This window comes from Colobus angolensis, unplaced genomic scaffold (assembly GCF_000951035.1).
Source record: "Colobus angolensis palliatus isolate OR3802 unplaced genomic scaffold, Cang.pa_1.0 Scaffold221, whole genome shotgun sequence".
NCBI classification, from domain to species: Eukaryota; Metazoa; Chordata; class Mammalia; order Primates; family Cercopithecidae; genus Colobus; species Colobus angolensis.
In genome coordinates, this window is record NW_012115389.1 from 433367 (window position 1) to 448626 (window position 15260).

Here is a 15260-nt window from a genome sequence, read left to right on the forward strand (position 1 = left end):
GGGACCTATCATGGGGAGGGGGGAGGGGGGAGTGATTGCATTGGGAGTTATACCTGATGTAAATGACGAGTTGATGGGTGCTGATGTCTATTTCTTTCTATATAGACACAGTAACAGGCTGATCTTTCTTTCTTTTCCCAACACTTTCCCCATCTCTAGTCCCTCTCTCTCTCTCTCTCCTCCTAAAAACCACCTCCCAATTAGTCTTCCTAAGATGCAGTTCTGATTACATTGATTCACCTGCACAAAAGCTTCCAGTGAATTCTCATTGCTTCTTAAATTACCTCCCGAGTCTTTGGCTTGGTAGTCAAGTCCCTTGGGCTGTCTTCAGACTGCCTTTACAGTCTTGCTGCTGATTTTGCTTTTGTCATCAGCCCAAAAAATGGCCTGCTGTTTCCCAAAAGCGTTCCAGACTTTCCTGCCCTTGCACCTGTAGGTATAAAATTTCTCCACTTACAGGACCACTTGCCCCTGACTCCCACCCCAATCCCACCTTCTAAATGTCTTTCAAAATGGTAGCTTCGGATGTAGCTTCCTTCATGAGAGCATCTCTAGTCCTCTAGGTCAGGGTGATTCTTCCCTCTTCTGAACTCTCTGTATTCCTGTAGTATCTCTTTTTTTTTTTTTTTTTGACAGTTTTTTCATGTTGTTATCATAATCTGCTTTTGATTACAGATTTTGTATATCTGGTTTATTTCTCTAATTATTACATTCTTAAAGTCAGAGCCAGTGCCCGATATCTTCTCGTTTACCCACATCATTTATGACTGTGCCTAGCACACATTTGAAACTAAATAAACATTTAATGGACAGATGGATGGGTGAGCGAGTCATTACTGAGACTTCATCCACAACCCCCACAAATTTCTTGCTCCATAAATATTTTCTCATGTGAATGAGAAATACACTACTTTCCACTTGTCTGGTGCTTTTGCATGGCTTTGAGAAGAATGATTTCATTTGACTCTCACAGAAATCTTGTATGAGTTTTACAAATGAGGAAGTCAGGTTCCAGAGAAATAAACATAGCTATCATAGGTAGCATTTGCAAGCTGCTTGTGTTTCATGAAGAATATTCTTTATGGGATATCATTTGCCCCTCTTGATAAATTTGAGTTAGGCGGCTGATAAATATTTTTGTGTATTTACCATGTTTCAGGGACTGTTACCAATATGGGGGTGCCATAAAGAGCTTTTGAGAATAAAGTCTCCTGGCATCTCTTAATAGCCAAAGTCATCCTCTGGTGAAAGCCTCAGATATAAGCCATTAGTTTCAGGCCTAGCAGCAGCTGGGGATGGCTGCAGCATAGCCAGGTAAAGGGGATCTGGGTAAGTTCCTAAAGTGTCTGCTATTGTAATCCTAGTTGGAGGAACACAAGAAAAGGCATAGAGATACAAAACTTTATGATGTGTTAGAAAGGAAGGAATCATCAAATGTGATAGCATTTGATTTTAAGTGGCAGCCTGGGGTAAACAAAAATGGCAAATGTGCACCTTGTCCTAATTGCAGTTTATTCATTGTCCTCTAAAATATTTCTGCAATACACAGCCACTCATATTCAGCAGCATATACACTAACTAGTTAGCTAACTAATTAAATAATAATACATAATAAATTAATGTGTTTCTCTGTGTGTGTATGTTTTTATTCTGAAACAGAGTATTGCTCTTGTTGCCCAGGCTAGAGTGCAGTGGTGCGATCTCGGCTCACTACAACCTCCGCCTCCTGGGTTCAAGTGATTCTTCTGCCTCAGCCTCCCAAGTAGCTGGGATTACAGGCATGGACCATCATGCCTGGCTAATTTTTGTATTTTTAGTAGAAACGGGGTTTCACCATGTTGGCCAGGCTGGTCTTGAACTCCTGACCTCAGGTGATCCACCTGCCTCGGCCTCCTGAAGTGCTGGGATTACAGGCATGAGCCACCATACCTAGCCCATGTTTTAGTAAAGCTGTTTTTATTAAAAAAAAAAAAAAATTCAGGGACGCTGAATTAAACTAGATGGTGTCTTCTCCCTTGAGCATCTTGAGTTCTGTGTTGAGGAAGAGGGACAATGCAGTAATAATTCAAACAAATTACTTCAAGGACTGACAAATGCTATGAAGAAGATGAAGTAGGGCAATGGGCTGGAGAGTGGCTAGGGGTTGAGGGTGGAGAGGATACTGCTCTGTCTGCTCTGTCACAGAAGACCCTGCTGAAGAAGTGATATTTCAGTGGAGGTCCAAGCAATGGGAAGGAGGCAGTCCACCCAACATCCACAGGGAAGCCTTTCTGGCAAAAGGGACCACAGATGTGCTGATGGGGCAGAAAGAAGGCCAGTGTGGCTAGGAAGGAGTGGAGAAGGAGGGAGGAGATGCAGGGGGAGGAGACCTTAGGGGTTAACGTGGACCTTCTAAGCTCTAATGAAGACTATGGATATTATTCTACGTAAGATGGGCAGTTACGAGAGGGTTTTCTGCAGAGGAATATTGTGAACTTTTTATATGTATTAGAAATACTCTATCTGTGGTTTGGAAGATGGACTAGGGTGGGGTGGGGAGTAGTGATAAGGCAGGAAGCCAGTAGAATGGTACTTGAAGGTAAAATGACTTCTTCAAGGTCACTTGGATACTACGGATCACAGTGATGAGTAGATATTCGGTCAGCACATTGCCCAAGGTCATGCGGAATGTCAGTGGCAGAGAAGGAGTATACTATTACAAGGTCTTTTTGTATTTAGGGTAATGCTTCTCCTGGCATATAGGAGAAATACAAACATGATACTTCTGGGGCTTAACAACAATTGACTGGTTTATTTTTTGTTCTTGCTAATATGGCCAATATAAGGAAAGGGAAGCTGTGTACTTTTCTTCCTTTATTCTCATTTTGGTTTTGTTTTGTTTTGTTTGGACTTTTTTGTTTTCATGTACTTTGACTCCTTAAAATTTCTATGCTTACTCACTTCTGCCTAATTATAGGCTTTGGGTGGCCATTTTAAACTATTTTTTTACCATGCCGAACTTGTGTTTGAAAAACAATTCCAAGAAAAAGATTTTAGGGCTAACATTTGAATGAAGCTTCTTCAAGAATTAAAACTATCCTATACAGAAAATAGGGAAAATCAATATTAATTTTTAATGTAATCATATCATAGTCTCTTAACTAGAACTAAGATTTTTGAAGTGTCTTTAATTTCCTCATTTAAATGTAAAATACTTAATACCTAAGTGTTCTGAAAGAAATGAAACCACATACAATTATTAATCACTAACTAAATAAAATAATACTTTCATTTGAGCTTGTGAGAACATTTTGTCAGGCTATTTGCATTGTAATTGGCACCGATAACCCCTCGATCCTGGGATTTGGATAAATCACTCAGCAACTTTATGCAGGATTTCAGGGAGCTCCTCCCCCAGAAGCTGAATAACTCTGGGGTGCTTTTCTTCACAAAGCTGATTCTGGCCAATTCTTTTTCATTAATTTGTTACCAATTATGTGTCAAACAAGAGGCAAAAAATGGAGGTGCAAAAAATGCTTAAAACCGGCCTGTTCTCAGGTAGCTCATCAAAAAGATGAACAGTCAATCAGTAGTTGCCATCCAGTTGCCCCTTGGTATCTGTGGGGGTTTAGTTTCAGGAACCCCATGGAGACCAAAGTCTGTGCATACTCAAGTCCCACAGTGGATCCTGCAGAACCCACCTACACGAAAAGTCAGCTCTCTGTATCCTCGAGTTTCTCATCCTGCATCACGCAAATGCTGTTTTCATCCCCATTTGGTTGTGGATTTGGAATCCATGGACACAGAGGGCCGACTGTATTTATTGGAAAAATATCTGTGCTTAAGTGGACCTGTGCAGTTTGAATCCCTACTGTTCAAGGGACAACTGTGTAAGTTGATACACAAAATGACATTCCATCTATTATGATAGAAATAAGCCCAGAAACACCAGGCAAAGCACCTACCTGGCTCTGAGACTATCAGAGAAGGCTTCCTGGAGGATTTGGTATTTGAACAGACACATGAAGGATGGGCTCGTATTTACCAATAGAGGTGGGGTGGAGAGGAGAGACTAGCACTGCCTTCTTCTTTCATGTGATCTTCACTGGGGAGCTTTATGAGTATATTGCACAGATGGTTCACAGAAGGCACTGAGCTAAGAGTTCTATGCTTGATGTTGGCTATTGGTTTCTCCATAATGTTAGAAATAATGAACCATGCCTTAGCACTACACGGTCTATAAAGTGTTTTCATACTGAATCCTTGGAAATGAAACTCCAGGTTCACTTTGATTTATATTTTATCAATCTCTTTTCCAATGAAAACTCCCCCGACCTGAGCATATAGTCGCTTTCTCATTTTCCTTTTCCTCTTCTCCAAGTCTTCTTATTTCTTCTTTCTCTCTCTTTCTTTTTTTTCCCCTCATTCATCTATTCTCCATTTAAACGTGAAATTTATAAGTGGTGCCTGGTGCCTAGAGAAAACGGATTGAGAGAGCATTTGCACTGTGTTTGAGCAGCACCACAAACAGGATGATACTTCACAGATCCTTCTGATGCTCATTTAACAGGTCTTGATACTTTGCAGAGTTTTGAGGTTCAAAAAACCTCACAGACAGTGCTGTAGCACCTGTGTACATGGTCTCTTGTTCAAACAGCCCAGTTTGCTATAATCTAATTTAAAGTAGAGTCAGCAAGAGTAACAGGAAAAGCTCATGTTTGGTGTTGTTTCAAAAAAGGAAGTTGATCATATAGAAGTTGAGTTTTACTAAAATAGCTCACAATAGGGGAACGTGTCAGGACTGGGCCAGAATGGATATTTTGGTTAATATTTATTTTGTAGATCCTGCTAATGAGTAAACTGTTCTTGCCAATTATTTAGACAATTTGGGGGTAGTGCATCTCCTCTTCTAGATAACTAGGGTTTTATTGAAATTTCAGATCTTTGATCTCTTGGTAATTAAAGATCTAAGGGATGTAAGATAACCAGTTTACAAGATACTTGACATATTCCTGAACGGATTTTTTTTATGTCTGTTCCACTATATGATTATTGAGAAGATATGTGTGATTAGTTAGTATCTTAACTAGAGATTTTGATGTCATGCTACTTAAAAGTGTATTTCTTGATTATCTGACAATCCACGTCTAGCATGGAGCTAATTGGGCACACATTGGGTAAATATTGGCTTCTCCCATCAAAATTCAGAGCTCAGAATCTACAAATTTCCTGGGGGCCATATTGATTCGGAAGAAAGTCAACTCTTCTGAATCAGTTGCAATGATTCTGAGGTTTTTGAGGAGGATCATAGTTTGCTCTTTGGCTTCCTCTCTCTATCAACCTTTCTGACACTGCTTTGGAGTTCTTTTGTTTGTTTTTGTTTTTTTGAGATGGAGTCTCACTCTGTTGCCCAGGCTGGAGTACAATCATGTGATCTTGGCTTACTGCAACTTCCGCTTCCTGAGTTCAAGTGATTCTCCTGCCTTAGCCTCCCAAGTAGCTGGGAACAGGCATGAGCCACCACGCCTGGCTAATTATTGTAATTTTAGTAGAGATGGGGTTTCACCATGTTGGCCAGGCTGGTCTTGAACTCCTGGCCTCAAGAGATCTGCCCGTCTTGGCCTCCCAAAGTGCTGGGATTACAGGCATGAGCCACTGTGCCTGGCCTTCCTTGGAGTTTTGAATGCTTGACGTTGACAGGCTTGTCCAATGGGATGATGTAATGCAACTGAACCATAAAATGCCTTCTCTGTCTTATCTGCTGTTGGAGATATAGGGTGATCCACAGAGCACTGGAGTCTAGATTTTGGATTTTATTGGTCAATAAAATTAAAAATGGAGGAACAAGATAGAGTTGCTGAATCTTTATTTTGCTACATAGGACATTAAAAAAAGAAAACTCCAAAGAGACAAAGGCTTATGTGTACTGTCACCATTTTTTTTAAAAGAAGGCATGTATTTCAGCATCAGAATGTAGCAAAGACAAAAATCTCAGAATAAATCAAGTTCTTTCCAAGAGTATCCTTGTTGGTTATATTAGCCAATTTTCACACTGCTGTAAAGAACTACCCGAGACTGGGTAATTTATAAAGAAAAGAGATTTTAATTGACTCACAGTTCCCCATGGCTGAGGAGGCCTCAGGAAACTTACAATCATGGAGGAAGGCAAAGGGGAAACAAGGCACATCTTACATGGCGGCAGGAGAAAGAGTGAGTGAGGTGGGAACTACGAAATACTCTTAAACCATCAGATCTCATGAGAACTCACTCACTATCATGAGAACAGCATGGGGGAAACCACCCCCATGATCCAGTCACCTCCCATCAGGTCCCTCCCTCAACATGTGGGGATTACAGTTTGAGGTGAGATTTGGGTAGGGACACATAGCCAACCATATCATTGGTGATGTTGCTTTGATGTTTTCTCTCTGTACTGATGAAAATGTCGCCAAGGCTTTTAATGCACTAAGGAATATGTGAGCGATGTTCAAGGGTTTAAGTTCGTATTTTGTTTCTGGAATGGCCCCAGCTTTTGTTCTCTTTTTCTTTTTTGGAGGCAGCGTCTCGCTCTGTCACCCAGACTGGAGTGCAGTGGCATGATCTTAGCTTGCTGCAATCTCTGCCTCCCAGGTTCAAGTGATTCTCCTGTCTCAGCCTCCTGAACAGCTGGGACTACAGGCACGTCCCACCACGCCAGGCTAATTTTTGTATTTTTAGTAGAGATGGGGTTTCAACATGTTGGCCGGGCTGGTCTCTAACTCCCGGCCTCAGGTGATCTGCCCCTCTCAGCCTTCTAAAGTACTGGGATTACAGGCATGAGCCATCGCACTCAGCCTCTCCTTTTTCATAATTACCTTTCTGGTTCCATCAGTGTGAATTAAGTGATAGATTGCAAATTATATTTTGCTCAAAGTGCAATGCAGTAGTCTGAAGGATTCCCAAAAGAGGCCTTTTAAGTTTCTGGGGAGTGTTGAAGAATAGGACAAATCATGATAAGGAGATTTTTTTCAGATCCTAGAACAGTGAATATAAAGTTATATAAATCAGTTTTGGAGAATGAAATCCTAGTGTGTGTCAAACAGAAATAAATATCACGCCTTTACCTTTTGACTGTTTTATTATTGGTCACTTTTTGAAATAACACGGGGACACTGTGATTGAAAATGAAAGGTAGAGAATGATGGTTTAATCATGATGTCTTTTATTCTTTTTTTTTTTGGTTTTATTTGTGAAAAAAATAGGCTGCACAGCAGGCATCTTCATCCTCACCCAGCCTGAGTGGAACATCGTGTTCTTTCTCTTCCCTGGAAAATGCAATGAAGACACCCAGCAGTTTTCCTTCCTCCTTATCTAAAGAGAGACAATCCTTGCCCGACACAGTTAACAGTTCATCTGCTGCTGAAGATGAGGGACAACCAATAACGTTTGCTGTACAAGTTCATTCACCTGCACCCTCAGAGGCAGGCAGCCACAAGGCCCCGGAAAACAGCTTTGTCACATCAGAAAGTGGATTTTTGAACTCTTTATCTAGTGATGATACTTCTTCATTGAGTAGCAATCATGACCATCTTACTGTCCCGGATAAGCCTGCTGGATCAAAGATCATGGACAAAGGTAAACCAAGAAATTCTTTTTCCTTCGTTAGAGAGTGAGTATTTGTGTGTGCATGGAACTCTGATATTAATTTGTAACAAGAATGGTTAAACTCATGCACGATGATTCAATAATTAGTCAAGTGGGGCTATGCCCAGATGTTGCTTTGTAGAGGAGTTTGCATGTGGACAACTGCAGCTACTAGGCCACTAATTACTTGCTATAAGTGTCACTAACCAACTGCTTCAGAACTCTAAGACATGTGATCATAAAATAATGATAGTTTTCCACCAATTGGAGAAAAACCTTGCCTCTTTGTTTTTGGTCCCACGTCCCATGCACTGGAGCTTGTGGTGGTTAAGTCAGGATTTTGTAGTCTTGTGTTCATAACATCACCTTGATAGGTCAAAATGAGCTTAGAGCAGCCACTTTCCCTGGGCTGTGCCACAGATAGTACCTAATTCTTAGCCCATCGTCTCCTGAATGCTCCTGTGTGGTTAATGGGAAGACAGACAATTTGCATGCACTTTGTGCAGCATTAGAACCTTTATATATAAAGGAGAGCACAACTTATGCGTTCAAAAAACATTTTACATCTTAACAAAGGAAATAATTAATTGTGTGATGAAGTTGATAATATGAGGTTTAAAAAAATACTCTGATAACTAACTAGTCCTTATCATTTATTCAGGACTAGCTTGTTTTTATTACTGTTCAATCATGACGCGTCTTTTCTGATTGTGCGCTATTCATTCTGCTGTAAAACACGGTTACCTGATGGAAGATACTGAGCAGTTAAAGAACGATGAGTTTGGTTTGTATATTTTTGGTGTGCCATTGAGAGAAAGTTGACTTACTAAATTCCCATAATCACTTGCCAGAGTATATAATGTCACAGATGACTGTTCTCCCCTTTCCTCTAGCCTAGTCAGGGAATGTTTCTTTAAGTTCTCAAATTTCAGATGGGTACCCTGCTAATTTAATTTTTGGTACCAGAGTAATTTGGCTAAGGATCACAACTGCAGACCAAGTTGTGTGTGTGTGTGTGTGTGTGTGTATAGTATTTTAAAAGTATGTAAATTTTAATACTCAGCCTGGTAACTGATTCTCTAGGTTACAACAGTTGTCACCACTCTCTGAGGCCTTACCTAAAGATGCTTTACACAGACCTGCCTGACCTTGATGGCATTTTTCTTATACCCCTCCCCTCTTAGGCCATCTGTCTATTTTACATTAGAAGAACTCGAGTGAATAAAGTCATTGGCTTTATAAACCAACCTATTTCTAGAGGTGAATGAGTAGCATAGGGAAGAGAAAAGAAGCCTTGTCACTGAGGAATGGAGAGGACTAAAGATTAGACTGTGAGGAAGAGTAGTCTGAACCCGCCCTCAGGTTTGTGAGGTGCTGTCATTTGGACAAAGTATTGAGCTTAATTGTATCTCCTTGAAAACACAAAATTGAGTTCAATGGTGCAAGGCAAAAGGAGAGAGATTGAAGCTCAGCATAAAAACTTTTTTTTGATGTGTGCTGTTCAAAATAGAATGGGTTCCTTGGAAAGTAATGCATTTCTTATCACTGGAGTTGTTTACTCATTCTGAGACAAACATTTTCATTGACTATTGATTGCCTATTGTGTATTGATCACAACTCTTGTTCTTGAAAAGATATACTGAAGAGATAATTTAAGTATCTTGAACTGGATGACCTCTACCTTGATACTTAGAAGAGACTTCCAGATATAGGACTGGTGGAACTAAAGAAAATAATAAAAAGTACTGCATCTATTATTTTTCTCCTACAAACACTTACTTTAATCATTGGGTCATAAGTAGAACTAAAAAAAATTTCACACACACACACACACACACACACCCCCCAAGATGAGCATAGCTTCAAAAACATACTAGAGAATAAAATCCCATTTGCCTTCTTTCCCAAGAGATAACCCTGGAGGTCGAGAGTTTTCTTTTAGGACCATAGCCAGAGAGTCATGGGAAGATGCAACAGTCCTTGTTCCTGGCTAAATGTCATTCCAGGATTGCATGTGCTGTAGAGCCTGGCTGGATACCAACAGCCCTTTTAATGTAAGAATGAAGCAACCTGGTATTATTTAGTTTTGAGTTACACGCAGAGTGCCCAGCAAAATCTGTATACTACTTCAAACAGCTCAATGTGACGGTATTCCTCTTATGAAAAAGGAAAAGAAAATGAAAGTTTTTTTTTTTTCCTCATTGATTTGTTGGCAGTTGCCATATGTTACAGAATTTTTGCTGATGATTTTCTTCTGCTGCCGGGGGTTTGGTTAAATTCCCAGAAGAACTGAACCACTTAAAGTCATCTCTATGGAAACAGCAACCCAATCTTTGCTTGCATTTGTGATGTCTTGCTGTTGAGTAATCAGATTTCATATTGTGCATTTTTTGTACATGTGTGTTTATGTGTTGCAGACAAAGGTAGCTTTTCGTTTTTGTGACTTTTAAAAGGTAGTGTTTTTGAGTTACTAATAAAAAATTCCTGAAATTCTTGTGTCTGAAATTGTTCAAGGTGCTTTTATGTCAGGGATAGAAGTCTTAACATAGATCAAAACGAGAGTTAGGATTTTAAAAGATTAAGTCCTGGTCTCAAGATGCATTTGCTGGAGAAAGAGGCTTTCATCCTAGCAAAGATTCTTAAAGATTAGTACCTGAGTCCTGAAATAAGCAGACAGTACGTATTATAGCCTTCCTTTTATGTAGACAATGAAAGAAATATTTTTGCAGTTAGTATGCAATTAAAATTGTGGTTGCTAGGATTTTATGCTGAATTTAAATACTCTGTTAGACATTTCCTCCTGTAGTGTAAGCTATTAAAAAAATAAAATCAGGGTGTTAATTGTGTCCTATTGCCTTTCTTCACTGAGAGTTCCAGGTTCCAGAGCTCTAGGAATTATTCACTGATTAATTTCACAAAGCATAATGGGAAAGGAAGTGAGAGGGTTAATGACATGTTCATTTCATCTCAATTTTACCCTGTGCTCCTCATTTCTTTTGTTAGAAATTTTTTGAGCCATGACTTATGCCTGTGTGATAGTAAGTCACACAGTGTGTCTCTCCAGACATATGTACAACACACACTACCTGCTGACAATGCGGAGACAATGTCACTTCTACTTAATGAATGGAGAAACCTTACTCTGGATGCTGAAAAAGCTGTATGTCAGCGAATAAGACTAATACCCAATTTAATAAGTGAATAAGACTAATACCCAATTTATACAAACAAATTATCAGGTACAAGCACAGCCAGAATTGATCTGGGATTCATGTAGATAACAAGCTTAATTTTTAAAAAAATTGTTAAAGAAGAGACAAGCATTCTAGAGCACGCAGGACATTTCAGGAAAGTGACATCAATGAGCCAGATTTTAGGATTTAAAAAATATTAACAAAATTATACACAATCTGAGTGTGAACCATACTTGAGCTAGCTACTTTGAGTGTTGCTGTTGTAATCATGTAGTATGCCTCCTCAGGAAGTGAGTATGTAATAAAAAGTAAGTCCGAAACTGGACTCCATTTAATTTTGCATTATTATATTGTGCATATATCTTTTTTTGAGTACCTAACATACATGTACTGATGTACTTTGTGCTGAAGTGAATAAAATGTGAACAAGAGGGGCTGGGCACAGAGGCTTATGCTTGTAATCTCAGCACTTTGTGAGGCTGAGGTGGACGCATCACGAGGTCAGGAGTTCGAGACCAGCCTGGCCAACATGGTGAAACCCTGTCTGTACTAAAAATACAAAAATTAGCCAGGTGTGGCGGCACACACCTGTAATCCCAGCTACTCTGGAGGCTGAGGCAGGAGAATTGCTTGAACCTGTGAGGCAGAGGTTGCAGTGAGCCGAGATCATGCCACTGTACCCCAGCCTGGATGACAGAGCAAGACTCCATCTCAAAAAAAAAAAATTGTAAACAAGGTACAATTCTGGTCTCAAAAATGTTAACACCGATGGGCTGAGTGGGAGGAACTAGACACATTTAACAAAAGAAAGCAGAGTAAAACAGGTGCCGCAGAAGAGATACAGAACACTCCAGAGGTTTAAAAGAGAGCAGGGACCCAAGATAAGATCTCATCTAAGTGGCAAGATCTATACATCGAGAAGGGAGGCACTGGAAAAGGGGATGGAAAGGACATTTGGTTGAGGCTGAATACTGGGATAGGTGTTCCTTAATTTCAATAGCTAATGGATGACCATTTCTAATGAGGGTGAATTGGAAGTATGCTTTAGAAAAATTATTTGAGCTGTAGAGTGCCGGGAAGAATAGAATAAGGGGAGATAAGACATGAGAAGGTTTAGGGAGCCTGCGTAGCAGCTGAGGTGGCAGTGGAGATAGGAAGGAAAGGGGAGACGAGAGGTTCTGCAGCATGCCTATCAGGGTGAAGACTGATCTTGGTTTTTGTATCCTTAACACTTAATTTTGTTCCTAGAACATTTCCTAGTAATCTTGTTTTGTGAAGTATTATTTGATATTGGGAAAACCTTTAATATATGACCATTGGCATCAATGGCATTGATCTCAGTCATGGGTGACTCATCACCTGCTTTCTCTGATCCTGTGTCATGTGGCTAAAGATCTCTATGAGTTGTCATGAAGTCGTGCTGATTAAGTTACCTGCAAATTTGTGTGATTTAACTAGGCCATTCATAGTACTCAGATTTTACATCATCTTTGTTTTTCATCCTACTTCCTACAATTTTTCCTGAGGCTAGGAGTTAGGAGTGGTAGGTGGTGGGAAGTCACTAGGGCAAAGGTATGGGAGATGGTGACAGATGTAATCTAGAATTTGGAGGTATGTAAGCTCAGAGTGGCAATAACAGCTTGAAAGAAATAGGAGAGGTTGAGGAGTTGGAGGGCATAATTGAAAAAGGAAGGTAGTAGGTTCAGAGGAGACAGAATGTGAATAAGGTAAGAGGAATCTTCCACTCAGGAATGAGTAAATTTAGAGGTGAGGATTTTATTTTATTTTATTTTATATTTTAGATGGAGTTTCACTCTTGTTGCCCAGGCTGGAGTGCCATGGCACGATCTCGGCTCCTGGTTCCTGCAACCTCTGCCTCCTGGGTTCAAGTGATTCTCCTGCCTCAGCCTCCTGAGTAGCTGGGATTACAGGCATGAGCAATCACGCCCGGCTAATTTTGTATTTTTAGTAGAGATGGGGTTTCTCCATGTTGGTCAGGCTGGTCTCGAACTCCTGACCTCAGGTGATCCACCCACCTTGGTCTCCCAAAGTGCTGGAATTACAGATATTGGCCACCGTGATTTTAGATGTAAAACAGTTTGAAACATTGAGGAGTGGGTATTAACAGTGATCTGCCCTGGGCGTTAAGTACGCTAGGTGTACCACTGCTCATGCACAACTTCCTGCCCAGAAAACAACATTTATTATAGATGAAAACTGCGTCTGTCATGACAGAAATACGTCTTTGAAGTTTGTCATGTTGGACATCCCTTTTAATACTATGCTACTAGAATTGTGTTTTATCAACAATATTTTGAGCACTTTTTGTCTGTATAGAGTATGGAAAATAGCACTGGAAGAAAAAAATAGGGAGTATTGTCATGTTTGATGCTGGGATCATTTCTCAGTTGATGTGGCTTTGAGCCAAAGTGACCTGTCACAGGCATCTCCTCCTTGTCAGTCTGGCACCAAAGCAGAAGTGTTTGTTTTGCTTATCATGTGATCTAGTGGCGTAGAGGGTTGGAAAGTTATTAGAGGGGTCTTCAATTTTTCTTCTGTTTCTTATAACTTCTTGTTGTTGATTAAATCCTTGGTTTTCTTTCTTTTTTGATGTTATTGATGTCATTATTATTTACTCCTTAGCAGGAGAGTAAAAGTGTATGCAGATAGATGTGTATTTTTATTTATTTTTAATTTTTTATTTCCATAGGTTTTTGGGGAACAGGTGGTGATGTTTGGTTACATCAATGAGTTCTTCAGTGGTGATTTCTGAGATTTTCGTGCACCCATCACCTCAGCAGCATACATTGAACCCAACTTGTAGTCTTTTATTCCTCACCTCCCTCTTATCCTTTCCCCTGAGTCCCCAAAGTCCATTTTATCACGCCTTTGCATCCTCATAGCTTAGCTCCCACTTATGAATGAGAACATACAATTTCGGTTTTCTATTCCTGAGTTACTTCACTTAGAATAATGGCCTCCAATTCCATCCAAGATTGCTGTGAATGCCGTTATTTGGTTTCTTTTTATGGCTGAGTAGTATTCTATGGTATATATGTACCACAATTTCTTTATCCACTCATTGATTGATGGGCATTTGGGCTGGTTCCATATTTTAGCAATTGCAAATTATGCTGCTGTAAACATGCATGCAAGTATCTTTTTTTGTATAATGACTTCCTTTCCTCTGAGTAGATATCCAGTAGTGGGATTGCTGGATCAAATTGTAGTTCTGCTTTTAGTTCTTTAAGGAATCTCCACACTGTTTTCCATAGTGGTTGTACTAGTTTACATTCCCACCAGCAGTGTAGAAGTGATCCCTGCTCACCACGTCCATGCCAACATCTATTATTTTTTGATTATAGACATTCTTGCAGGAATAAGGTGGTGTCACATTGTGGTTTTGATTTGCATTTCCCTGACAATTAGTGGTTTCCATCACTAAATGAGCATTTCTTGTTTGTTGGTCACTTGTATATCTTCTTTTGAGAACTGTCTGGTCATGTCCTTAGACCACTTTTTGATAGGATTGTTTGTTTTTCTTGCTAATTTGTTTGTGTTCATTGTAGATTCTGGATATTGGTCCTTTGTCAGATGTACAGATTGTGAAGATTTTCTCCCACTCTGTGGGTTGCCTATTTACTCTGCTGATTGTTTCTTTTGCTGTGCAGAAGCTTTTTGGTTTAATTAAGTTCAAATATTTGGTTTTCTAGTTCTTTTCATGACTCTTGATATTGATATGCTTCATCATTTCTTCTGTTTAATGGAATTGTTAATTATACTGAAAAGTATCATATGCATAGAAGAGTGTTCACTCTCTATCTAAAATACTCCATAAATACACACACATGCATGCACACACAAACAATAACCATGTGGCCACCATTTGGGCCATGAAACATAAATTACCCAGCAAATTACTTGGGAGGGTGTGGGGTATTGAGAGTACTCACCCATGCTGAAGAGATATATTTTGGTGGAACCAATTTAGAAAGCAATTTGTCATCATCTAGTAAAGTTGAAGATAGGCATACATCATGGCCAGCAATTCCATTTCCAGGTGTATACCCCTAGAGAAATGCAGGCATAATGTCAGAAACCCCTTGTAATATCCTCTTAATCTAGCTGGAATTCATTCATTTTCATTGTTTTATAGTACTCCATTGTTTTGCTATATAACAATAAATGTATCTACTATTGGTGAACACTCTTTTTTTTCAGTTGTGGGCTCTTATGTAAAATGCTGCTGTGGACATTCTTACTTTTAAATTAATAGGCTTAACTTTGCTTAACTTTGTAGAGCAGTTTTTGATTTATAAAAAAATTTAGCAGAAAGTGCAGAGTTTACATATACCCCCTCCACTCCATATACAGTTTCCTCTATTATTAACACCTTGCGTTAGTATGGTTCATTTGTTACAACTGGCAATAAATATTCATACTTTTTTATTAACTAAAGTCTAT

At 39.5% G+C, this 15260-nt stretch overlaps 1 protein-coding gene across 2 annotated transcripts in view; it reads left to right on the top strand.

Annotated features, from left to right (window-relative positions):
- Positions 1 to 15260, top strand: part of IPCEF1 (interaction protein for cytohesin exchange factors 1) — a 206556-nt gene that overhangs the window by 153676 nt on the left and 37620 nt on the right. For both annotated transcript variants that reach the window (XM_011943742.1, XM_011943741.1), the window contains one exon: positions 7221 to 7593. In XM_011943742.1, the coding sequence (XP_011799132.1) occupies positions 7221 to 7593 (373 nt within the window). The remainder of the gene's footprint in view (positions 1 to 7220; positions 7594 to 15260) is intronic.